Genomic DNA, 25,215 nt, shown 5'->3' with positions numbered 1-25,215 from the left:
ATACACAGGGAGCTGAGGGGGAATGCCTGATGCTAGCAGATTCCATCTTAGTGAGAAGATGGACTCAGAAATGTGCCCAAAGTTGATTGCCCCATTACCTAATTTCCCTTGTTAGACTAATTATGTAGAATACTCCTGAGTTATGACACGTTTTCGGACGTTAGATCAGAGACTCCATGACCAACACCAGATCTTTCAGAGAGCAAGCTTTACTCCAGAAAGACAAGCTCAAGAATCTTATTTCTCCTCCCGTTCTGAGACCCTGCCTTCCTCTTTTTTTTCTTAAATATTTATTTATCTTCTTCTTTACTGTTTTCTCAAGTATTTGTTTGAAGAAATAGGTTTAGGATACCTTTGGTGGTTGTACATATGCCTTTCAGCAATGCCAAACATGGAATCCCAATCTTTTGGAAGATACAAATAGTAACATCAGGTGACAAGAAATGGGAATTATGAAGAGACAAAAAGTTCAGATGTCTAATGATAAGCAAATATGATTTTTTAAGGTTTTATTTTTAGAATGCCAATGCAGTATTTTTATTACAAATTAATGGAATGGTATAAATACTTGAAACAAAGATATGAAATCACCCACAAAAAGTAGTGGAATCTCTAAGAATAGTAAAATGTAACAAGAACTTTTCAATTTAAAACACTTTTAATGTATTTTTTAACCAAGTTCATATTATTAGCAAGTTAAAAACAAGTTGAAATCTTGAAGACTTTGCTGGTTTTGAAAATAGCGAGGCCTGTATTTCTAACCTCAGGTGAATCCTGTGATGTGGAGAATGACACCCGACCAGGTGGTATTGTGAGCTCCCTTCTTGGGATTACTTCCTGGGAAGGCTTCCTCAGGATTGACAGCGTCCTGGCGTGGCCCCTGGTCCAGGAGACCCCATCTGTGTGGGCCCTGCCCGTTCTGACTTTGCTGTCTTGCTGGCACTCTAGGTGGAATACATCAAAGGCCAAAGGAGAGGTCACGGGCACGGCGCCGCATCTTATGACACCCCTATCATGAGGCAGCTTAAGAAAACTAATGTGCTCATCAGTGATGTAAGACCAGCACCAGCAAGCCTGTATCTCCGTCTTCCTCTTTCTCTTGTCTACCATCTTAGCCTTGGTCAGGGGACTGACCAAGTTGCACTCTTTTTCTGTTGGTCTTGTGTTGGAATGTGTAGAATGCTGTGGAAATTTGTCAGGGGATATACTTTTGCACACACCTATCTTTTCCTGCATGAAACGTTCCGCCTCGAACATACCTCCAGAGTAGGAAGGTAGAGTAGTTTTGAGATGGTCTACTAACTTCTCTAGGCTGCTGACACTGATCAAAGGATGAAGTGAACATAGACTGGGCATCTTATCTCCAACCACAGAAAGAAAGTCTCCGCTGATGACTGTCGTTAGCATTTAATACACTTAAGACTGGTTATTTACTGTGGTCTCGCAGTTCAGACGTACTCCAAATCCACAGTATAAACGGCTCAAAATGTTTTCATTTGTAGCTTTCACTCTATGTTTTATAGTCTCAATAGCAAGAAATGTTCTAATTCTTGAACCTGCTCTTCAGTCTTTAGAAGCGCCAATATTATTGTCCTGTTCAAGTCTCTGCAAAGAAGTAGAACTGGATGTTAGATCTTTCTATTCAATTGAACGTTGAAATAATTGCTTGCAAACGTCTTTCCCACACTCTCTGAGCCTGCTGGGGTTATGGACACTGATGGTGCCATTTGCAACGTGACGCTGCACAGCTGCATCTCAGGTTTCCCTGGTAAACAAGAGAAAGAAGGCTTTCCTATTCCATGTGCCGCACGAATGTGGCTTTATTGTACTTTCCACCTAATCCCACACCTTTCTAAGAATTCTTGAAGTCCTGAATCTGATATGTGTCCTTATCATGCAAAATAGAGTAGTACTTAAGAAGATTCCGTCAAAAAGGAAGGTTGGACATGGTGGCTCATATTCCTGGCAGTAGTTATGCTCAACTGCATTTGCGTGGGGCCTCCTTGTGGAAAGAGGAGGCATAACTTTTTAATTAAAAACTTAGAAATTTAAATCTGCTTAAAATTAACGGAAGAAAAAGGAACTGAAGGCCAGTAGAAAGCTGCTCTTCAAGTACTTTTTTCAGACGTGAGTTATTTTCTAAAAGATAGAGGGGTTTTAGCATTCTTCTAAAAAAAATGGATTTTATTCGCATCAGAGGTGGGCCTTTGCATTTTCTCTTCCCCAGTCTTGCCTCTGCACATCTACCTGACTTTGCTTTTCTGTGTTTCTCAGCTCTTGGGATCAGCCCTATTCTTAGGGTTTCTGTATCCTTAGGAAAAGTTTTCTCTTGGTCCAGACACCAGCTCACCACCTCTGACATTCCTCAGCAGGCTTTTCGTTTTGTCTGGGGAGTGAATTTCCTTTCAGAGAAGGGCCACCGTAGCGTTTCTTCATGTTGTCTTCTGTTCTGTGGTTTCTGCTTTCTCCATTGTGTGTCTGACTCAGTGTGCCCGCATCCTGCTGTACTGCTCTGCATGCTTATTTTGTCTGTGCATTTTCACTGGAGATTTATTCAAAATAAATGAGTCTTATCACTGTGAATGCTTTTCCTGTAATGTGACAGACTTCATTGTTCTTAGCACTTGAGTGGCCTCCTGTTGTGCCTGTTCTGCTGGATGGGGAAAGTTGTGGGGAGGTAAAGTGACGAAGCATGAGGGGACTGATTTTAAGTGTCTACAGTGCAAAATATCTGGGCAACCAGATCCTGGTGTGCCAACTGTGAATGAGCAAGTCTTTCGTTTTACCAACAGCAGAAACTCTAGGTGTCCCAGAGCATCAAATATTGCCCCGTTAGCTGGCTAACATCTAGAAAGAGCTTATTTTTCTTTCTTCCTAGCATAAGTAACTGTGCTGTGCTTAGTAACTCTGTTGTGTCCAACTCTTTGCAACCCCATGGCCTGTAGCCCGCCAGGCTCCTCTGTCCATGGGGCTTCTCCAGGCAAGAATAGTGGAGTGGGTTGCCATTTCCTCCTCCAGGGAATGTTCCCAACCCAGGAACTGAACCCAGGTCTCCCGCATTGCAGGCGGATTCTTTACCATCTGAGCCACCAGGGACGCCCAGAATAAGTAACTAGTAGGGTTCTATTTCTGGTGTTAATCCTAGTGTCAAAGGAATCAGTCTATCTTTCAATAAGGAAGTGTTTCTGTCACTTTCAGTTTATTCTGTCGAATATTCCTGTAAGTAAATCTCATCTTTAGCTGTTTTGCTTAGGCATTATGACTGTCTCTTTCCTTCATCAATCAAATCACATTTATTAAGCAACTATTAGTGCCAGGCATTGCACTTACATTTTAAATTGAAGTTATTTAATCCTTTGCATATTCTTTTATATATCCTGCAAGTAAAATATATTTAATCTTATTTTTCTCTTTATGTTAAATTTATCTCACTTCTTTCCTCCTTCTAACCTGAAATTATATCAAAGCCATTAACCTCCAAATTCTGTTCTTTTACTCAAAAGTTATGCCAATATTTTGCCAATTAAAATGATAAAGCTAAAGTACAAAATAATAAATTCTCCTAAAGTCAACAGATTTCTTACTTCTCACTTATCTTGATCATTTATAAAGCCTCTTTGAACTCCTGGTAATAGAGCTAAAGTGCTTTTGGTTTTGCTAGTTAGGAGGACTGAAATGCTTCAAATCAAATATATTAGATCATGCCTCTGAATTTAGCCAGAAGCCTTTTCCCATGCATTTTTGTCCTGCATCAAAAGGAAGTGAATCTTTCATCCTCTGGATAATATAAAAATGAGCAAAACAAATACTATGTCATTTGTTCTTATACTCAATTGCCTGTTGTCCCTGCATAATTATTAATAATGCTCCCTTTTACTCTTAAAAGTGGCCTAATTTGGATAATAAATTACATGATCACTTTATGTGTAACATATTCTTTTGCATTTACATTTCCCCTGTTCCTCAGCCTTCAAATAAACTGACATTCAGGAATAATTTGGATTTTTGCATTTGCTATTAGGTTAAATACCGAGAAAATTTCAACAAAGAGAAGGGCAAGACACCAAAATACAATCCAAAAGATAGCCAGCTCTACAAAGTCATGAAAGATGCTAATACTCTTGCAAGTGAGGTATGTGCTTGTTTAACTGTAGTAAAAGATATAATGTGAATTTGCCATTTTAAGTATTTTTAAGTATGTAATTCAGTGGCATTAATTACATTTACAATGTTGTCCAAATACCACTATTAATTCCAAAGCTTTTTCATCACCTCAAAACACAAACTCTATAACTATTAAGCAATAACTCTCCATTTCTCTCTCCCACCAATCCCTGGTAAGCTCTAATCTACTTTCTGCCCCTTTAAGTTTGCCTATTAGAGATTTCATGTAAGTAGAATCATGTATTATGGGTCCTTTTTTGGTCTGGCTTATTTCATTTAGCTCAGTGTTTTCAAGGTTCGTCCGTGCTGTGTAGCGTATGTCAGAACTTCATTCCATCTGTGGTTAAATAGTATTCCACTTTGTGTATCTATCACACTGTGTTTGTCCCTTCATCTGTCAATGGATACTTATTTCCTTTTGGCTATTGTAAATGAGTATGGTTTTTTTTTGTTTTAATCACCATTTCCAGCATTTGTTTCAGGATGAGATATCGTATTATGATTTCATTAGTACCATTTTCCATTTCCTATTTATATGATTTCCTTTTTCCCCTTACTGTGGCACAGGTTAAGTATAAGGCTGATTTGAAGAAACTTCACAAACCTGTGACTGACATGAAGGAATCTCTAATAATGAACCATGTCTTGAATACAAGTCACCTTGCCAGTTCTGTAAGCGCAATCGTTTGTTCCAAAAACAGCTTGCTTCACCCATGTACAGCTAAATTCCTTCTTTGAGGTCACATGCATCTCCTTCTCCGCTACTGAAAGCATGTCTGTCCTCTGAGTGCATTCTTCCAAATGACAATATTAATCTACCAGTGCGCCACTGACTGCAGCACCTCTCAAATTATAAAAATGCTTCTGTTTGGAAATATTTTAACTTCTTTTTCTCCCAATTAACCACTGCCTTTCCTCCTCCTACAAACATAGACTTAACACCTGGAATAGTTTCTTTCACATTTAACTTTTCACTCTTAAAAGCCTACTTTGAATAAGCCACATAATCTAAGTGCTTACATCCTTGTATTTATTAACTGACAATATTGAACATGTATCTTCATCCTTTAAAATGTTTTTTTCACCCCCTATGTGGTGTTCGCTAATTTTCATTTGGTCTTGATGCTGCTGCTGTGTAAATATCCAACCTAAAGAGAAAAACAGGAATGCGGAGCAGCTTTGCCATCAATGTGCCTTTTTTTGCCTCCTTCCCCTCAGTACCAGTACAAGAAGAACTATGAAAAGAGTAAAGGTCACTACCACACAATACCTGACAATCTGGAGCAGCTTCATCTCAAAGAGGCCACAGAATTACAGAGTATCGTAAGTTGACCAAGACTGTCTTTTTTCCTGCACATTCACCTATAATGTCAAAAGTTTTCATGGATTCCCCTAGAGGACAGTAGTTACACTTGTAGCAACAATTGCTTGTGAAAATGCCCAGAGATATTATGGGCTTGGAATTTAGCAACATGTTGAAACAAATGTTCATGTTATGAATGATAACAGTATCTACATACACTGGAGAAATAGTGCGTAGGCATGCAGGATGTGTTATTCAGGTTACTCACAGGGACTGGAAGCATAAAGATTATATCACCAGGGAGACAGACCCCTTAGAAAATATTAGTGGGACTTCCCTGCTGGTCCAGTGGCTAAGACTCTGTGCTCCCAATGCAGGGGGCCTGGGTTTGATTCCTGGTAGGGGATCTAGGTCCCACATGTTGCAACTAAAGATCCCGCATGCTGCAGCTAAGACCTGACATAGCCAGATAAATCAATAAATATATTAAAAAGAAAAGAAAATATTACTAAGAATGATAGGGAGTCTTTGGAGGATTTGGGGCAGAGGAGTGATATGCTCAGGTCACCACTGAAGTGGTCTCTGGGTGTGGAAGAAATTGCAAAGTTTATACAAGTAAGATTCTCACAGGAAAGAACTTGGGGAAGGAATTTGCTGCCACATGATCTATTTCACAAATTCAGCTATTTCCGTCCCCACTGGGCATTAACAAGAAGGCTGAATTGCTGGAAATGCCGTCCATCATCCGTAAAGCAGCCCGTGTTCCTGGACCTCTATGTTAACGTGTTGTCATAAGCAAGAGAGCGGAGATTGGACTTTGCTATGAAGATGCTGTGTGACCCAGGCTTTTGTCTTTCAGCGCCTCCTGTGTAAATTAGGAATATCTGTAGGCTCCTCCCATTCCTGAGGCCCCTGTGATGAGGATGAGGAGTTTGTATTTGTAAAATAGCCTTGGGGTCTTTTTGAGAATGTCAGGTTTGTTGGAAATTCAGTCAATGACTAGTCAACTGACTTTCATTTTCATACCAATCTATATTGGCAGCATTGAATATGTGACCAGTTATTACCTCAGTTGAATTGATATGTAAATAAAGTTGTATGCATTATCTATTAAGGCCCCAGGTCCCTGATAAAAGTTCTTATGAAGGGAAGATTGGAGATTTTTATTAGAAATATTGGCTGATGCTCAGGCTAAAATATTCACATCTATACACATCAAATCTCGATGAACCTTCCCTGTGGGCAGTTTTCCCGTGAATTTTCTTGTCTTAATGCTTGTCTTGGCTGATTCTTCTGCAGTGATCTTTTTGTCTCCTTGAATTGAACACAAATCCTGACCATGCCTTGCAGACAGTTATGGTGTTATCCTGCCAGGCCAAAATAAAAAGTTACTTTCTGAAACATGACAGGAAACTGTTTTGCGTGGCAATGAGATGCCACCCAATTGGACATAATGTATCAATTAAAAACGCTATTGTTAAACTGGTCTCTGTCTCAGAATGGGCCAGAGATATCTCAAAAGGGTTTTATCACTAGGTGAAATACAAAGAAAAGTACGAAAAGGAACGAGGGAAGCCTATGCTAGATTTTGAAACACCAACGTACATCACTGCCAAGGAGTCTCAGCAGATGCAGAGTGGGGTAAGTCCTGCACAAAGCCCAACACAGCAAATATACCATCAAGCTAACGCAAACAACCTCTACCCGCAAAAGTGTTGAGCCTGTTGTTATCCCAAAGGTGTGGATGACGAGATTCTTCAACATATAATTACCAAAATCTTTTCTATATCTCAAATCCTGTGGTTACATTATATATATAAAAAAATGTTCTGAATAATAAACATTTACCATATATGTTTTATCTCAACTACCCTTTTCACAGAATTAGGACATAGCAAACTGTTTCTAATCCTGAAACAGATTATTTTGAATGTAACGTAATTTTTTCTTTGAATCAGTTCCCTCTATGCAGACCCACTGTTGGCTTTGAATTGTTCTCTTAATAGGAAGCCTCCAGTCCCCGAAAGGAAGATTTTTTTTTTAATCAGGATTTTTATCAAAATATCAAAAAAGTCAGTATGTCATATTTCCTATTTTAGAAATGTAAGCAGAGGCATCTAAAATAAAATTTAAAAAAATTTTAATCAATAGTGGAGAAGAATGAATCTTATTTTGAAACTGAGAATGTCTGTCTTCATTGGGAAACAGGCTTATTTTGGATTTCTTCTGCCTCACCTCCATGGGCATATCTCCAACCATAAAGATAAATGGCGTTTAATATAAGTAGTAGTTTGGGGAGCTTTCTGGTGTGTAGAATGCCAGATAACAGAAAATTTTAAATTGTTTAAAACAGTTGGTAAACCTGGGGAAAGCATCTGGAGGAGCTCCTTGTACTATTCTTACAACTTTTCTGTAGATGTCAAATTCTGTCGGAATTGAAAATGACAAAAATGAAGTCCCAAAGTCTACCCCAAGCCTCCCAGTCATTCAGCCTCATCCAGAGATTTGAGAGATGGGGGAGGCGGTGGCCCTTCCTCCCAACAGTGAACAAAGCCTGATAACCTCTCTAGGCTTCATTATCCACCTTATTTGTTCGGTGGTTTAGAATAATAGTTGAGATTATGAGAAAGGGCAAATTTGCATTTGGTGCCCTCAGATCCCCTTCCTCTGAGCGGTTTTTTACTTTCTTCCCCTGAGTCACTTCTAATTCAGAAGCAGAATCTTTTGTTGCCTTCAGAAAAGTGTCATCAAGAGAGAGGACAATGGGTTGAGAGTCTTGGGGGCACATCTGTCCTTCCCTTTCAGAGGGCCAGCCCCCATGGAAGCGGTAGACAGGCAAATGAGAGGCCGCCAAAGGTTCTCAGCCTCTAAATTCCCTTGGGTAATTTGCTCTGCCCAGGGTATTTCCAGAACAATCAAGTCATGTTTCAAATGTGTGATTATCAGCAGAACTAAGATCAAGAAGCCATACGCAGAAAGAAAATGTAATTGTTTTCCTCCTACGGTTGAGAAATAAGTTGTAACACACATTCTCTCTTGTCTTTCCTTCCTACTTACATTAGAAAGAATATAGGAGAGATTATGAAGAGTCCATTAAAGGCAGAAACCTGACTGGCCTGGAGGTCACACCAGCTCTATTACATGTCAAATATGCAACCAAAATAGCCAGCGAGGTAGTGCCCACTCGGTCTTTCCTCTCCCTCCTGATCCAAATAATTGCACTAATGACACTCATCAACGTATTCCCACGGTTTTCACCACCACCTAACTCTTCGGGTTCCAAGTTGGGTTCCCATGTGTTCCATACTAGCACCTAATCTATCACCCATGTTAATTCTCCTAATTTTTAAATTGAATACCTAGTAAAATGTGCTTACCTTAGCATTCTATTAATTTCTAGTTTCTTATTTGATATTGGATATTAACTGATGAAGCTTATACCCTGCCTTTATTGATTTTTTTAATTGACTAAACTGTAACTGTTTGAAATTAGGAGGTTTTTGTTTTGTATTTTGGTGAGGGACTTTTCAGCAAAGAGGAACAATCCAGGCTTTCTTGTGAGCACTGTTGCTTGTATTTTGTGCTATAGAAAGAATACAGGAAAGATCTAGAGGAAAGCATCCGTGGGAAGGGTCTCAGTGAAATGGAAGACACGCCGGATATGCTAAGAGCAAAGAATGCCACCCAGATCCTCAATGAGGTGGGCACCCAGCTGACTGTATGCGCAGGATCAACTGAATATCTTCTCCTTCCTAGCCAAGCTGCATTTTTTAAAAAAGTGATAAAAAGTTTTTGAATTTCAGTTTCTCTGTTCAACATGATTATTAATCATTACATAAAAATATCTCGATTTCTGATGAGTTGATATTGTAACTGTCTCCGTAGTGGCTATGCCTGTTCTTTATCTAGTAGCTTTCGATTTAATCTTGATACATTTGTTGTGCCCATTTAAGTAAAAACACCACTGGAGTGGTGGGCACCTAAGTGTAATTGTTTATGCACCAAAGCAGATTTACAATATGCTTTGTACTTGAACGTTCTAAGCAGAGAGTGCTAGAAAGCGCCCTGGAGGCGGCTCTGGCATGAGCGTGGCAGTTTTCTGAAGCGGCCTTCTGCTGTCCCCACTGTCCCAGCCCAGGGAGTGGTGAGGTGGCACTCGCAATGCAGGTGGCATGTTATGTGGGCCTAGCTCCACTCTGCACATTTGTTATCTTGGCCTAGCTCCACTCTGCACATTTGTTATCTTGCTGTGACAGTTAACGAACATTTTTTTTTCATGCTACTATAGAAAGAATATAAGAGAGATCTGGAGCTGGAAGTCAAAGGAAGAGGTCTGAATGCCATGGCCAATGAAACTCCCGACTTCCTGAGAGCCAGGAATGCTACAGATATTGCCAGCCAGGTGAGTGTTCCATGTCAGTCTTTCAAAAAAAAAAAAACAAACCAAAAAAATAGCTGTGATTGTAAGAACACAGCTTTTTCCTTCTGTTATCTTACTTGTTGGTCAGATGCATATAATGGCATGGTGGAATCTGTTCTGATGAAAGGATCCGGGACCTTTGCCAGAGCTGCTCTCATCTGTCCTTCTTCCAGCTCTTCCAAAAACAATCAATGCTTTACTATCTTGATTATCTCTCTCCTTCTCCTTTCCCAAACCCTGCACAACATCTCTCACCCCACCCACTCCCCAATCAACCAGACAGAAAGTCTAGGACTCAACTTTCTTTCCGAATCTCACTGCTTAGCATAGAGCTATAAACACAAGAGAAAAAACAATTGTTGAATAGCAAATGAATGAATCCTTTTATCTTTTGTTTTTATTTTGAATAATGAATCCTTTTAGAAAAGAAGTATTAATCACTTAATACTCAAACTGAGCCAATGAATGTTGTGTGCACTGTAAACATTTACCAACTATTGGATGTTCCTCTTGTAGATTAAGTATAAGCAATCAGCAGAAATGGAAAAAGCCAATTTCACTTCTGTGGTTGACACTCCGGAGATCATTCATGCCCAGCAAGTCAAGAACCTTTCAAGCCAGGTAAGGACATTTATCCGAATATCACACACTGACCCCAATCACAAAGAACAAGTCTTTCCATTAATAGTGAAGGAGATTCTTTCAAATCACAGTTTTGCCCAGTAAAAAAGAAGGGATTCATCTATGATGCAAGTTTGAGTTAGACTTGAGATTCCTATATCAGAATTAAAGGAGAGAATTTTAAGGTACTGAAGAACTCTTAAATGGTTCCACTCATAATTTTTTAAGGGCTTCCCAGGTGGTGCCAGTGGTAAAGAATCCACCTGCCAATGAAGGAAATACAAGAGACATGGGTTTTATCCCTGGAATAGGAATTGGCCACCCACTCCAGTATTCTTGCTTGGAAAATTCCATGGACAGAGGAGCTTGGCGGACTACAGTCCATGGGTCCGCAAAGAGTTGGACATGACTGAACACACACATACATCACATAATTTTTTAAATTTATTTTCCTAGTTTTATTGCCATAAAGTTGAATGTATCACTGTATAAGTTTAAGGTATATAGTGTAATGGTTTGTGAAAGTCGCTCAGTCATGTCTGACTCTTTGCAATCCCATGGACTATCGAGTCCCTGGAATTCTCCAGGCCAGAACACTGGCTGCTGCTGCTGCTAAGTTGCTTCAGTCGTGTCCAACTCTCTGCAACCCCACAGACGGTAGCCCACCAGGCTCCCCTGTCCCCGGGATTCTCCAGGCAAGAACACTGGAGTGGGTTGCCATTTCCTTCTCCAATACATGAAAGTGAAAAGTGGAGTGGGTAGCTGTTCCCTTCTCCAGAGGATCTTCCCAACCCAGGGACTGAACCCAGGTCTCCCACATTGCAGGCAGATTCTTTACCAGCTGAGCCACAGGGAAGCTCAAGAATACTGGAGTGGGTAGCTTATCCCTTTGCCAGCGAATCTTTCCAACCCAGGAACTGAACCGGGGTCTCCTGCATTGCAAGCAGATTCTTTACCAACTGAGCTATTAAGTATAATAATGGTTTGGCTTATATTAATTGTGAAGTGATTACCTCAATAAGTTTAATTAGCATCCATCACATAGTAAAAAGAGAAAACAAAAAAAGAAAATTTTTCCTTGCGATGAGAACTCTCAGGATTTAGCCTCTTAACAACTTCCACACACCATGCAGCAGTATTAACTACAGTTGTCATCATGTTATTCTTACGTCCCTACTACTTTATAACTGGAAGTCTGTTACTTTTGACCACCTTTCTCCAGTTCCACCTCACCCCCAACTCCCACCTCTGGCAACCACAAATCTGATCACTTTTTCTATGAGTTTGTTTGGATTTTAGATTCCACAGATATGTGAGATCGTACACTTGCACATTTGTGAGATCAAGTATTGGGCTTTCTCTGACTTACTTCACTTAGTGTTGTGCCCTCCATGTCTTGTCACAGATGGTGGGATTTTCTGTTTTTATGCCTGAATATTATTCCATTGTACATATATAGCACAACTTTTTTAAAATTGGAGGGTAATTGCTTTACAATATTGCACTGATTTCTACCACACAGCAATGCAAATCAGCCACAATTAAACATATATATCTATGCGTATATATATGCCCACACGACAACATTTTTCACCTATCATTTGTTGATAGACGCTTAGGTTGTTTCCATGTCTCGACTATTATAAATAATGATGCTGCTGCTGCTAAGTCACTTCAGTCATGTGTGACCCCATAGTCATGTGTGACCCCATAGACGGCAGCCCACCAGGCTCCCCCGTCCCTGGGATTCTCCAAGCAAGAACACTGGAGTGGGTTGCCATTTCCTTCTCCAATGTATGAAAGTGAAAAGTGAAAAGTGAAAGGGAAGTCGCTCAGTCATGTCTGACTCTTCGCAACCCCATGGACCGCAGCCTACCAGGCTCCTCTGTCCATGGGATTTTCCAGGCAAGAGTACTGGAGTGGGGTGCCATTGCCTTCTCTGAAAGTAATGCTATGAACATCAAAGTGCAGGTATCTTTTCAAATTAGTGCTTTTATATCCTTCAGATATATTCCCAGAAGTGGAATTGCTGGATCCTATGGTAGTTGTGTTTTTAATTTTTTGTGGATCCTCTATACTATTTTCCAAAGAGGCAAAACCAGTTTACAGTCCCACTGGGGCACTGTTCTCCACACCCTCACCAGCATTTGTTTATCGCTTGTCTTTCTGATGATGGCCATTCAAACAGGCATGAGTTACCACCCATAGTTAAAAAATCAGTCTCTTAAAATGTGGATGTAAAATTTGTGTGCAAATCTGGAAGAAACAAAGTTGATCACCCACATTTGATTATCAGTTTCTTTAACAAGATTGAGATTATGTCATCAACACTAACCATACAGTCTAACCCTGATTCTTCCCGATGGATAACTCTCTCTCTTCCTACAGAGAAATAAAGAAAAGTATGATGTCCTTCATACTCCAGGATATATCCTCATTTGTTTCAATCTTCACTGCTGATCAGGAACCTGCAATTTACTTGAGTAGCCCCAAATTAGAGTTTTTTGCTTGTCTCCTAATCATTGAGTTAGAAAGCAGTAGTTGCTTGAGTGGGCTATACTTCATAACACCTGGGAATGTAGTTTTCCTGGCCCCATCTTGGAAGTTCTTGTTTGACCTGCCTGCTGGCTTACCCCTGTAGCCAGGAGCCCAACCATACCTGCTCACAGCTCAGTGACAATATCTTTGTCACCAACCAAGGACTGGCATTCAAGAGGCCTTACTGATGGCTCTCAACCCTCCTACTTTTCTCTGTTTTGCCTGTTAAATAGTCTGGCCCCATCCAGTTCACTACAGCATCGCTTTGTTGCTGCCAGGAACCTCAGGGGCTGTCACCGCCCCATATGGCCACTTGGCCAGTTCAGCCATTGACAATCTTGTTGTTCAGCTGCTCAGTTGTGTCCAACTCTTTGCATGCTGGACTGCAGCATGCCAGGCTTCCCTGTCCTTCACAAACACCCAGAGCTTGCTCGAACTCATGTCCATGGAGTCGGTGATGCCATTCAACCATCTCATCCTCTGTCATCCCCTTCTCCTTCTTCCTCCTACCTTCAGTCTTTCCCAGCATCAGGGTTTTTTCCAGTGAGTCAGCTCTTTATATCAGGTGGCCAAAAGTATTGGAGCTTCAGCCTCAACATCAGTCCCTCCAATGAATGAATATTCAGGACTGATTTCCTTTAGGATTGACTGGGTTGATCTCCTTACAGTCCAGGGGACTCTCAAGTCTTCTCCAACACCGCAGTTCTTCTCAACACCAAAATGACAATGGGTCATGACAATGGATCCTGGACTCAGTTCTCCTGGAAAGAAGAGGCCTGGTGCTCACTGATCCAGGGGCTCTGCTTTACAGCTCCCTAACTTCCTTAAACATTAAAAAAAAAAAAAAAAAAGACTCTCTCTCTGCTGAGCAGGAAGGGCTGTTGTAGGTCTCATTGGCCTATATCCATGTGTTGTTCACCATCCTTATTTCTTGGAATCTGTTTCCAGAAAAAGTACAAGGAAGACGCAGAGAAGTGCATGTCATATTATGAGACCGTTTTGGACACCCCAGAGATGCAGAGGGTCCGGGAGAACCAAAAGAACTTCAGCCTTGTGAGTTTTTATTGATTCTAAGGCACAGCTCACTGGGACCTGGGTTGAGGTTGGGAAAGAAGGATGCCTCTGGGCACACATGCTTAGGTATCCAGCCTATAGCTGCCCTCAGCACCTCCCACCCCTGCCCAGGAGATGTGTGTTCCAGTTTCCTCCGGGCTCACCTTATTATCTCAGTCCCAAATCATCTCACACTTTGTTAGTGAATTCTTGTCTTTGAATATGAACTGTCACCATCTTTTCCAGGTGGTGACATCTTTTTCAAGATAATTCTAGGCAAGATATTAAAAAAAAAATACTTTTAGGATTTTAAAGTTTAGTTTCAAAAAAGAAAAAGTTTACTTTCTCTCCAAAATTCTTAGTGAATTTCTCGTTGGCTATCTATGATTATTGTGGCAGATACATTTAAAAATATATATATATAAGGTTTTAACTTCCCTTATACAATATAGGACAATTAAAAATATATAAAAACAATGTTGAAATCTTAAGATGTGTACTGTCTTTTCATAACAAGAAGTTTACTCTTTTTCCATAGCTCCAATACCAGTATGACCTTAAAAACAGTAAAGGAAAAATTACAGTTGTTCAAGACACACCAGAAATACTGCGTGTTAAAGAAAATCAAAAGAATTTCAGCTCGGTATATTTACTATTTATTCTCCATTTAATGCTAACCTAATATTTTCAGTCTCTTTAAAAATATACTAGCCTCATGCTGATTCAGACAATTAACATCTAACCTCCTCAGTTAATGCTAGCAGTTATTTGCTAAAATTCCCCATAATTTGCTCTAAAACCACCACTCCAGAGACCATTAGAAATAACAATTTAAATCTGCTAACAAAGGAGCTTTTAATCCCAGGGCAGTAACACATGTTGTCTTGCTCCAAGAAGATGGATTTCTTTTCGACACTGTGATTTATTATCCTTCCCCCAAATAACTGACTGACTTTATATTTATTTAATGGATCTTGTGTTACACACTGGAGTGTTTTTAAATCAATATTTTCTGGTTTTTCTCATTATGTATTACTACAGTATGATAATCTTAAATCTCCAGGTCTGAAAAGTGACGTGTGTTGTTACATGTTTGAGTTACTGGGGCTGACACAGAAGACACTCCAGCACTTGCCTAAGAACATTCTCTAGTGTCTTTTGTTTTCACAGAAGCCATGTTTCCTACTCTTTCTCCAGGAACGGTTGTGTTGTCCTTTCTTCTGTGTAATACTGTCCTAATTCTGAATACCCAGGTTCTATATAAAGAGGATGTCTCACCAGGAACGGCGATTGGAAAGACACCTGAGATGATGAGAGTGAAGCAAACCCAGGACCACATTAGCTCGGTAAGGACACCCACTGGGGACTCATTTTCAGTATCTTCTGCCTCCCTGTGATCATCCACACTGATGGCTGAGCTGCACTCAAAGCTTTTGTCACCAAAATAAGAGGGACATCCCATAATGCAGTGTTGAGGCAGTTTTCATGAGGGCTTGTTAGACGTGAAAAATGGAGAGCCCTGTGTCGAAATAAACCAGAGTTGGACAGTAGTTTAGTCAAAAAAAAAAAGATTTTTATTCAGGACAATATAGAAGAAAAGAGATCTCCGTACAGAACTGAGCTCAATTCTGAATACAAGGGAAGGTAGGGTTTTATGAGGGCTGGATGGATGGGGTGGGATGGGGGAGAATGGGAAGGTGGAGAAAAGATCAATGGATGGAAAATTACTCAGAAAAAAGGAGGTAAAGGGGGGATTATGGTAAAATGGCAGATCAAGGTAGTCAGACTTCACCTTGGGGCTGGAGGGTAAGGAATTTGATTAAATATTAAGAAGGATGAGATATCTAGGGTGGGAGATTTTGGCTAAACTGACTTAGCAGGATTCTTGCTAAAACTGGGCAGTACAAAGATGTCCAAAGGCTAAGGCCTAGTTTGGAAGAAGATTCAGAGGAGACTGACTCAAATTTGATCAAGAGACTCCTTGTCACTTGTGAGTCAGATAATGGCCCTTCCTGGGTGTGTGTGAGTGTATCTGCCCTGGGCACATGACCTGTGACATAAGACATGAGAGACCTCAGGGAAGAGAAGGGGCTTCAGTCTAAGTGTGGACCCCACCCCTAAAGAAATCAGAGAGAACCCATGTGTCCTTGTCCTCCTCTGACCCAGTATCAGAATGTGGCCCCATTCCCACTAAGTATAGAGGTTGTGCTATTTAAACCGTGACTTTGCACACTGTGGGGCGACTAACCAAACACATGCTCATGTTCCCATTTTTATACCTGCAGGTGAAGTATAAGGAGGTGATTGGACAAGGAACGCCCATCCCAGACCTGCCTGAAGTGAAGCGCGTCAAGCAGACACAGAAGCACATCAGCTCGGTAATGGCCCCTCCCCGTGCTGGCCCCTTCCTGCATCACCCCTTCCTCCTCCTACCCGCTTGGACAACCCTCCCTGCCCTGCGACGGGCAGTGCAGTTTGCAAAATCAAGAGAAGGAAATTCTGTCTTTACATAATCAGGGAGCAGAAGGGACTTGGCTTCATGTTTAATCATCCTGTGTGCAGTTCCTTAAAATGTGCTGACAGTAGTGATAAGGTTACTGAGATGATCTTGTTAATTACACAAACATATAAACATAAAATATAAAAGCTGTGTACATGCGTGTACCTCAAGATAGTCTCCCCTCTCCGGGGGACCCTCGGTAGCCTTGTGAAGTCTACATAGCCTCCCCTCGCCCTGTGTGTTCTGAAGGTGCTGGCTGTCATCTTACCCACAAAGGTGTATCTTAAGCTTGTTCTCTGAACAGGAATTTCAGGCTCCTGTGTCCCGTGTCTGTGTATATGTTGGGAGACCCGCCACACTTGAGACAGCAGGTTTAGCACACATTTCTCCTGCCGTCTGTCCAGCGAGTCCCGCCTCCGCCCACACCCTATCCCCCCAACACCACTCGACACTCTTTCCCATCCACAAACAGTTTCTAAGCAGTTGCTGGCTACTAGCCAAAGACTGTGTGAAGTCTGGGAAATAGTTTGTAGCCGATAAAAGGCGAGGATCTTGACCTGAGATTTTCTTGGCCACTGGAGGACATTCAATCCCATTGAATTTCCATTAGAGAACACTGGCTGTTTGTCTTGCAAGTTGTCTGTATCCTTTAGACCTCATTCCCTTCGCATTCTCTGCTTCTACCTTCGCTCCTATGGTTACAAGCTGCATTTAGAACTGCACATCCACTCACCCAGGAAAGCCAGCCCGCATCACCTTTGCTGCTCTGATGCCAATTTCTTGCCTTTCCATGATCAGTTCCATTGCCTTGCCCAGTGAAAAAATACAACTTGGTTCGAAGACGGTAGATTGTGAAAGATCTTGAATAGTTTCCTAGCAAAATAGAGACATTAGCACTAGTGGCAGTGATTTTAGGAATTAACTTGTGACACAAACCCCCAGATTTTCCATGTTGCTCCCCAGCCTATGCTCTAGTACAACATAGACTCCATCCACTTAATTTCCTCCTTCCTTTAGGTGGACAACTGTTAACACTGTGAGGGAGGGTAGAATGAGGAGGCCAAAAGGCTCTGGAAGTTCCTCACTTGTTCCATTAACACAGTCCTTTGGACTTCTCCCTGTTCAAAAACACTAATTTACACGATTTACAAAGTTGCTCTTGCTGCAAAAATAAACTATTCAAGTCTCATTACATTAAGGGGTACCTAAGACTAAAGACCAGTTAGGAATTTTCTGAAGAAAATACAAAACAAAATTCTCAATATCCCTCTAAGAAGAGTACCCATGATTAGAAAGATTTAAACCAAGCCCCCTATTTATAACCTACTGCGGACCTACTATATTCAAGGGACTAATACTAGATGTTATGAAATGCTTAATTTTTTTTCATTGTTAATGTATTAGCACTATTTAATGCATTTTAGGAATGTATTGATACTAAATGTTGACTAAAGAAAAGCGCCACAATTTAGTACGGTCATCAAGGTAGTAACTACCTTTGAAGAGAGAAAATAAATATTTGTGGCATTTTTTCCCTTATTCCTAAATGTCATGTTTGAAAGCTAGATTCTTTCTGTGAGTTTCCACCAAATAGCTGGCATATAGGTGTAAATCTGAAGGATTCGTGGTCATTTCACTTTTTTAGATGTTCTAATTATCTTCTACAGGTTATGTACAAAGAGAACCTGGGAACAGGCATTCCAACCCCTGTCACTCCAGAGATTGAGAGAGTCAAACGCAATCAAGAGAACTTTAGCTCGGTATTTACAAATACATCAATTAAGAAACTTGACTTCCCATTTAAAAAAATTACTAGAATAATCCATCATTCTTTTAAAAAATAACATCTTAACAGTTTTGTGTGTGTGCTGTGTGTGTTACCACCTGACCAAGATCATATAGTCTTACACAAAATGACTCACTTTTCTGATGTTATTTTAACCCTTTTGGTGACTGATCAGTGTGACCACATAGATCTGAAATACTGTAAATAGAATTAACGTAAGATTTCTCATCATTACATTCATATCCTGTAACTCAGTGCTTTCTGTTGTACTTTTTCATTCCCAGAATTAGCAGAATTTATCCTTAAAACATGAAGTAACAAGTAAAAGTATTATTCTTACTAAATATAACTCACTAAAACTCCCTCCTCACACACCCCTGCCCTCAGTTTTCTCTCTTCCTTGATCTTTGTGCCTGTTTTGAATGTCTTTTGGGTACTTTTTTGTATCTCACAGGTTTTGTACAAAGAAAATTTGGGGAAAGGAACCCCAACACCTATCACTCCAGAGATGGAGAGAGTCAAACGCAATCAAGAGAACTTTAGCTCGGTATTTCTTAGGGGCAACAATTTTAAATCCCTTAATTTTTATTTAAAATAATATTTTTAACACATTACCAATATATAATTTTCTTCCTATAAAAATACTAAATTCATAGAATGAAAATGACACCAAATGTTACCTCAGTTTTCAATCCAAATCTAATTTAGTATTGTAGTTCTGGTGTGAAATTTTAACTGTTTTTCCTAAAATATAGCTATTGATCACATTCCTTAAAAACCTAAAATACTTAGTGTTTCCTTCCTCAAATCCTTGAATAACAGTAGATGTTTCTAACTGTTGTGGCACAGATCAAAAGTAAAATCTAACATGCCTTCAAAAGGACAGTGTTAACTAGAATTCTGCTTGTATTTACTATGGCTCTGTTTGATGTATTCTGTGTTTGCAGCATTTCTTAAAAGAATGTGATTCTTGAACATTTTCATTCCAAAGACAACTTAGCAATTCACAGTGACTCCGAAATACAAGTTTACTTGGCTCAGCTATTTTTTGTATATCACAAGAGATATAAATGGGTTTCTTTGGAATAGTTTCAGGGTTATTGAAAGCTAATATGTATTTAGCTTTTAATACTTATTTATTTTATTCCCCAATCCCTTTCTTTTTGGTCTCCTGAGAATTACCAACAGCTCATCATGCATATGAATTTCAGTTAACTTGAGCACTATTTGGTAAATCCTAACCCTGCCTTTGAGAAAAGGCCTATATATGTACGGGGACTGGCCAAAAAGTTCATTTGGGTTTTTTGGTAATATCTTACAGAAAATCTCAATGAAATTTTTGGCAAATCCAGTAAGTGACTCCTGCCTGTAATCTGAAAGTTCTGTGGGTATTAATGCCACTGTTTTTGTATGAGACAGACCTCATACTGTTTGTGATGAAATGACCAAAGGTAATCTATAGTTGTTCTATTTCTTAAATTTATTTAGGCCTATTTCATGTCATTAGGAAAACAAACAAGCAAAAACACTTTTAGAGCCGACCTTAAAAGCTAAGTCTACCTAAACAATGGATCCAGGCTGATCTGATTGTTGGTTTTATACACACAGATTCTGTACAAAGAGAACTTGAGCAAGGGGACTCCCCTCCCTGTCACCCCTGAGATGGAGCGGGTCAAGCGCAACCAGGAGAACTTTAGCTCGGTATTTGGGAGAAAGCTCCTTTTAACTTCGTATTAAAAAATAATAATACCTTTCTATCAAAACTCCTTTTAGTCCCTATAAAATAATCAGTTTAACAAATTCTTTAAAACAAAAAACAAAAAAACTCATCAACTGAATTCTTCCTTTTTCCAGATCTCTTACTCACCATTTGATTCTAACATTTTATACTTCCTATAACAGTCCTTTACAACTTTTCACAGGTTCCTTTCCATGTTTTATAGGACTTTTGAAGTTAATTGATATCCAAAACCCCCCACTACTATATAGCTTTTACTTACGTAGAACTATTTTTATTTGATGTGGCTGGGTTAGCACTGTAAGAAAAGACACAGGACTTGAGGCCCCATGTAGAAATAATGGCCCTTGCTGAGGACAGGGATTACCTTAACAAAGATCCTACCTTTTAAACAGTGGCAACAAGAGAGAAAACTGCTCAGAATCAGAACCCAAAGGAATCTTGATACTTGTTCCAAACAAGACATTCCATCAATAGAAATCCAGACCTTCTGATTTAAAAAAGAATATTTGAATTAGATGAGTTTATGTTTTTCTTAATATTTACATTCCATCAATAGAAATCCAGACCTTCTGATTTTTAAAAAAATATTTGAATTAGATGAGTTTATGTTTTTCTTAATATTTTTGTTGAAAACTATAACTCAATAATCTGTGAAGCTTTTATATAAGTATCCTAGATTCACTTATGCCTGAGATGGAGAATCCAATGTCATTAGGAAAATTTAGCTGGATTCTTTTTTTGGGGGGGAAGGAGTAGAGCAGTAGGGAGAGGTTTCATCCAAAATGTTTAATTGTTCATTGAAATAATTATGTGAAGGAATCAAACTTCCAGATAACATCAGTAACTTTCTTTGGTCCCACTGTCTTTTTGTGTTTTGTTTTGTTTGTAATCACTATTCACTAACAATCTTTTGATTTTATTGACTTTTCAGTATAAATTGATATTTTTAGAATGTTATATTTACTGTTTTCCCTATAGGTTTGTTATTATTATTCCTTCTTTTGGAAAGGTTTACATTAATTTTCAAAGTTATTTAAAAATTATTTTCATCTATATTAGAGTAAGTATATCATTGTTTATATCTATTTGAGATATTAATGATCCTGATGATCCTGGACAATTTCTTCAAGTAACCATTTGTGTTAATTTTTACATAGGTTGCATTTAGGCAAAATTGTCCAGTAGTACATAGAACCTTTAAAGATTCTGTATTTAGACTCAACCACTTGTATAACTTGAATTTACACAACAAAGACCTATTTCCTATATTGCATAGATTTGACCTGAGGTTTAAAATATGTTATTCTGTAAAATGAATATTCTGTGTAGGGAAAATGAATATTTGCCCTCCAATTAAAAAATAACCTTTCTATGGTACACTAAGTATTTTAGTACTTTTATAAAATAATTTTTCTTAAATTTTAACACAGAAAATCAACATTTAACATAAGTTAGCATAAAAATTGAATATCAAATACACTGGCCCTTTAGCCAGGGAAATGTGGAACATGTTCTCATCCAGACCTGTACTAGAAAAGACAGGCTGACTTGGTGATTTGTCTTTCCTGTGTGATGTCTGTGTTTCATAGGCTCCCTAAATGATAGCTGAAAGGGCTGTTTTGACTGCTCTTGTTCTTTTCTGGATGCTTTCTTATGTCGTACAGGTGTTATACAAAGAAAACATCGGGAAAGGGATTCCAATTCCCATCACTCCAGAGATGGAGAGAGTCAAACACAATCAAGAAAACTTTAGTTCGGTATTTAAAAAACAAACAAAAAACCCTTTAACTAATTTAAAATCCTTTTTAAAAAAGATTAATGGCTATATCTTAAAACCTAATCAACTTATTCCAGTAAAAACTTTGACATGTCTTGTTCCCAACTTAATGCTGTCATTTCCTGTGAAATCAGTTTCCCCAGTTTGGTTAAACATTAATATCACTTAAAAAATGTTCAATATTACTTTCCAACCTTTAAAAACATAACATACCCAATTCTCTAAGCCCCACATCTATCCTGCTTTGGCAACTTTGAACGTAGAATTTACAAAAATTTGTTCTGTAGATAAATATAAACTGTTGGCCTTATTTCCTATTCTAACCTTTTTGATCTCTACTGGTATTTGTATAGATATTTTCAAGTTCTTTTAGCATTTTGTCACTGGTCTCCATTTGCCTCAAGTATAATTCCTCCCAATATTTCACCCAAACTAAAAATTTGACTTCTTTTGAAAGTCAACAAAAGAAGATCTGTGTGTATGTACCTTCAAATATGCAATGTTTATGAAACCTAAATATCCTTATGTGGTTGATTAATATTTCCAAAACAAAATAACTTCCTTGGTTCTCCTGTCTCTGCCCTTTCTGTTTTCTCCCATCCTCATACCAAGCTTGGGGGTGCAGCTCATGGTTCCTTTCTGTGGTGCTCTCCTTTGCTCAGCATTGCAGAGATTAGTTCAGCAACAAAACTTTCAAGTTTTTGCTGCTCCTTCCTGCATTCCCTTGCTTTTAAGGATGTCTTTAGGCTCCTACAGGATGGACCTAGAAGCTTCTGGTATTTTCCTTCCTCTAACTCATTCTCTTCCTCTCTGCCCTGCTGCTCGCCACTGCTCTGCAAGAAGGGGAGAGTGGCTGACTGCTCTTTCTGTTCTGGATGCTTTCTCATCACACAGGTGCTATACAAAGAAAACCTGGGCACAGGAATCCCAGTCTCCACCACTCCAGAGATGCAGAGAGTCAAACTCAATCAAGAGAACCTTAGCTCGGTATTTTGGAAAGAAAGGGAGAAGATAATGTCATTTAACCTCGTAAAGAAATTGATACTTAACATTTTTTCTTCTTTTAAACCTACTTCCCTTCCTTTGCTTCTAGTATACCTCACTTAGCAAAAGGACCTTTACTCATTTCTGTGGTACTACTATGGATCCTTTTTCTAATTCTGATTTCTATTCCACCTGGCACTTAAAAATATTTTTTAAAACCTGTTTTCTTTTAGTTTGCTTGGATAACAACAAAACCACATTCTAACAGTCTCAAATCCTCATGTGTTTATTTGGAAGGTAATTTCACAGCTTTTCCCCAGCAGCTAAAGACCCTAGATAAAGTCAGTCTCCTTATCCCAAGAATGGCTATCGTTAAAGTTTTTGGTGGCATCTTCTCAGCATATAACTCCTGGCTCCTTGGATTATTGTGTCGTTTGATAACAAGGAAGTTGAACTCACCCTTAAAGTCTCACAACAAATGTTACTTACGGTTGTTTCTCTGGATGCTTTCTCATCACACAGGTGTTATACAAAGAAAACATGGGCAAGGGAACCCCTTTACCTGTCACTCCAGAGATGGAGAGAATCAAACACAATCAAGAAAATATTAGCTCGGTACTTGTGGCAAGACAAAAAAAACCCACTTCCTTAATAGTTTAAAATAATACATATTAATCCTACTTTTTAAAGATAACTGAAATTTTGTGAATTTCTTAATCACATTTATCCTTTTTCCTTCTTTAGGGCTACTCCTGGACTTAACCTCAGAATAACAATGTTGCTTTAATCCATTATTTTAAAGTTCTAATATCAGGAAGTAACAGATTTTCCAATGTCATCCTTTGCTCGTCTCTCCCTAAACTTAACTATCCATTATCCCTAAGGTCTCTTTGTTTTATGTATTTGTGAAAAGTGGGGAGTGGAGTAGTAGGTGTGACAGGATTCTTTCTGGAACATCAGAATTGCGATTTTATTTTTTTTGCAGCTGACTTTAGCTTATAAATTTACCCCGTCAGATTTGGACAAAGAGACCTTGGGAAAAATAACCCCTATCCTATCCTTCAGGCATAATGACATAAATTAAGATCCAGTAGTGGTTTTGCCAAATCACTGTCCATTTACTTTAAAAGGAGTGTCATTTGAACTATTTTTTGTTTTACCAATTTTAGTTATTTCTGTTCTTCTGTCTATCATGGTCTTTAAATGCTAATTTTAGTAAGCCACTTTTTGTAAGCCTGCGTTCTGTGATGTAAAGAGATGGCTGTGGATTGGGGTTCGTGTGGGGACACTGCCTTACATACTGGAGAGGTTCCTCCGATACTGGAACTACTGAGACTTTAGTGTGCTTCAGGGTCACTGGGGCCCCGAGTCTCAAGTCTCTTATTCTGTAGATCTGGTATGGGCCCAGATATGTTGCAATTCCAGAAAGTCTCAGGTGATGTTAACCTTGTTGTCCAGGGACCTCAACTTTGAGAATCAGTTCTTTGATAGAATTCTTCCTCTTGAATGCCATAGCTCGAATCTTCTGTGACATCAAGAATGACACTGGTGACAGGGAGGCTGGGAATTTTTCACAACGCATTACTGTTGTTTCCTACTGACTAACCCTATTAGTGATGTAATTCCTGAAAACATTTTTACTTACTGATGAGTATGATGATGTTCTGAATTAAAGCAAGAGGCACAACACAGATACATTTCCCTGATGTGTGTGGCAAAAGCGTCCAGTCTCCCACTCTGTTTTAGGGAGCAGCCTCCACCTTCTGTGTTATTCAAGCACCTTCTCCTAAATGCTGACATGATCTGTCAGGTGCTTGGCATGCATAGACTAGTGGTAGAGTAAAGGTGGTCTCCCATCTGGGCCCCGGAACTAGGCACAAAAAGCTATAGTTATGCCTGTTAGGCCGCAAGGATTTCAGGGCAGGGTTCTACTCTGGAAATGTGCTCTAACTATTATCAGCTTGCTTTGGAAACATATTTCTTTCCATCTAATCTTACTGCCCAAATAGTTTAGCAACCTGAGCCTCCTAACAAATGATCTGTTCTGTTTAATCTTTTGTAACTGTCGCTCTTTTTTTCTTTTTGGATCCATTGGACTCACATAGGTTTTGTACAAAGAAAATGTGGGCAAAGGCACCCCAACCCCTGTCACTCCAGAGATGCAGAGAGTCAAACGCAATCAAGAGAACATTAGCTCGGTATTGTCTTGAGAAACAAAAGTGCTTTTTATTCTGCAAAGTAACCCCTGCCGTTTGACCTGCTCCTAACTCCATCCCAGGTTAAAAAGAAAAAAATGCCAGTTTTTTTAGAATCTCCCCTAAACGACAT

General features: G+C 39.3%; 1 protein-coding gene across 23 annotated transcripts in view; it reads left to right on the top strand.

Moving 5' to 3' along the window:
• The window catches only part of NEB (nebulin), a 203,973-nt gene that overhangs the window by 170,076 nt on the left and 8,682 nt on the right, over positions 1-25,215 (top strand). For 4 of the 23 annotated variants that reach the window (XM_018063007.1, XM_018062867.1, XM_018062854.1 and 1 more), the window contains 20 exons: positions 949-1,053; positions 4,022-4,132; positions 4,732-4,836; positions 5,383-5,487; positions 7,004-7,108; positions 8,530-8,640; positions 9,057-9,167; positions 9,756-9,869; positions 10,404-10,508; positions 13,995-14,099; positions 14,638-14,742; positions 15,353-15,445; positions 16,385-16,477; positions 18,267-18,359; positions 18,840-18,932; positions 19,994-20,086; positions 21,791-21,883; positions 22,798-22,890; positions 23,410-23,502; positions 24,993-25,085. In XM_018063007.1, the coding sequence (XP_017918496.1) occupies positions 949-1,053; positions 4,022-4,132; positions 4,732-4,836; positions 5,383-5,487; positions 7,004-7,108; positions 8,530-8,640; positions 9,057-9,167; positions 9,756-9,869; positions 10,404-10,508; positions 13,995-14,099; positions 14,638-14,742; positions 15,353-15,445; positions 16,385-16,477; positions 18,267-18,359; positions 18,840-18,932; positions 19,994-20,086; positions 21,791-21,883; positions 22,798-22,890; positions 23,410-23,502; positions 24,993-25,085 (2,019 nt within the window). The remainder of the gene's footprint in view (positions 1-948; positions 1,054-4,021; positions 4,133-4,731; positions 4,837-5,382; positions 5,488-7,003; positions 7,109-8,529; positions 8,641-9,056; positions 9,168-9,755; positions 9,870-10,403; positions 10,509-13,994; positions 14,100-14,637; positions 14,743-15,352; positions 15,446-16,384; positions 16,478-18,266; positions 18,360-18,839; positions 18,933-19,993; positions 20,087-21,790; positions 21,884-22,797; positions 22,891-23,409; positions 23,503-24,992; positions 25,086-25,215) is intronic. The other 19 variants (XM_018062893.1, XM_018062902.1, XM_018062963.1 and 16 more) reach the window with 14 other exon arrangements.

The sequence above is a fragment of the Capra hircus genome, chromosome 2 (genome assembly GCF_001704415.2).
Source record: "Capra hircus breed San Clemente chromosome 2, ASM170441v1, whole genome shotgun sequence".
Lineage (NCBI taxonomy): Eukaryota > Metazoa > Chordata > Mammalia > Artiodactyla > Bovidae > Capra > Capra hircus.
The sequence above is the reverse complement of the archived record's forward strand: the minus strand, read 5'-3'. Positions and strand labels throughout refer to the sequence as shown.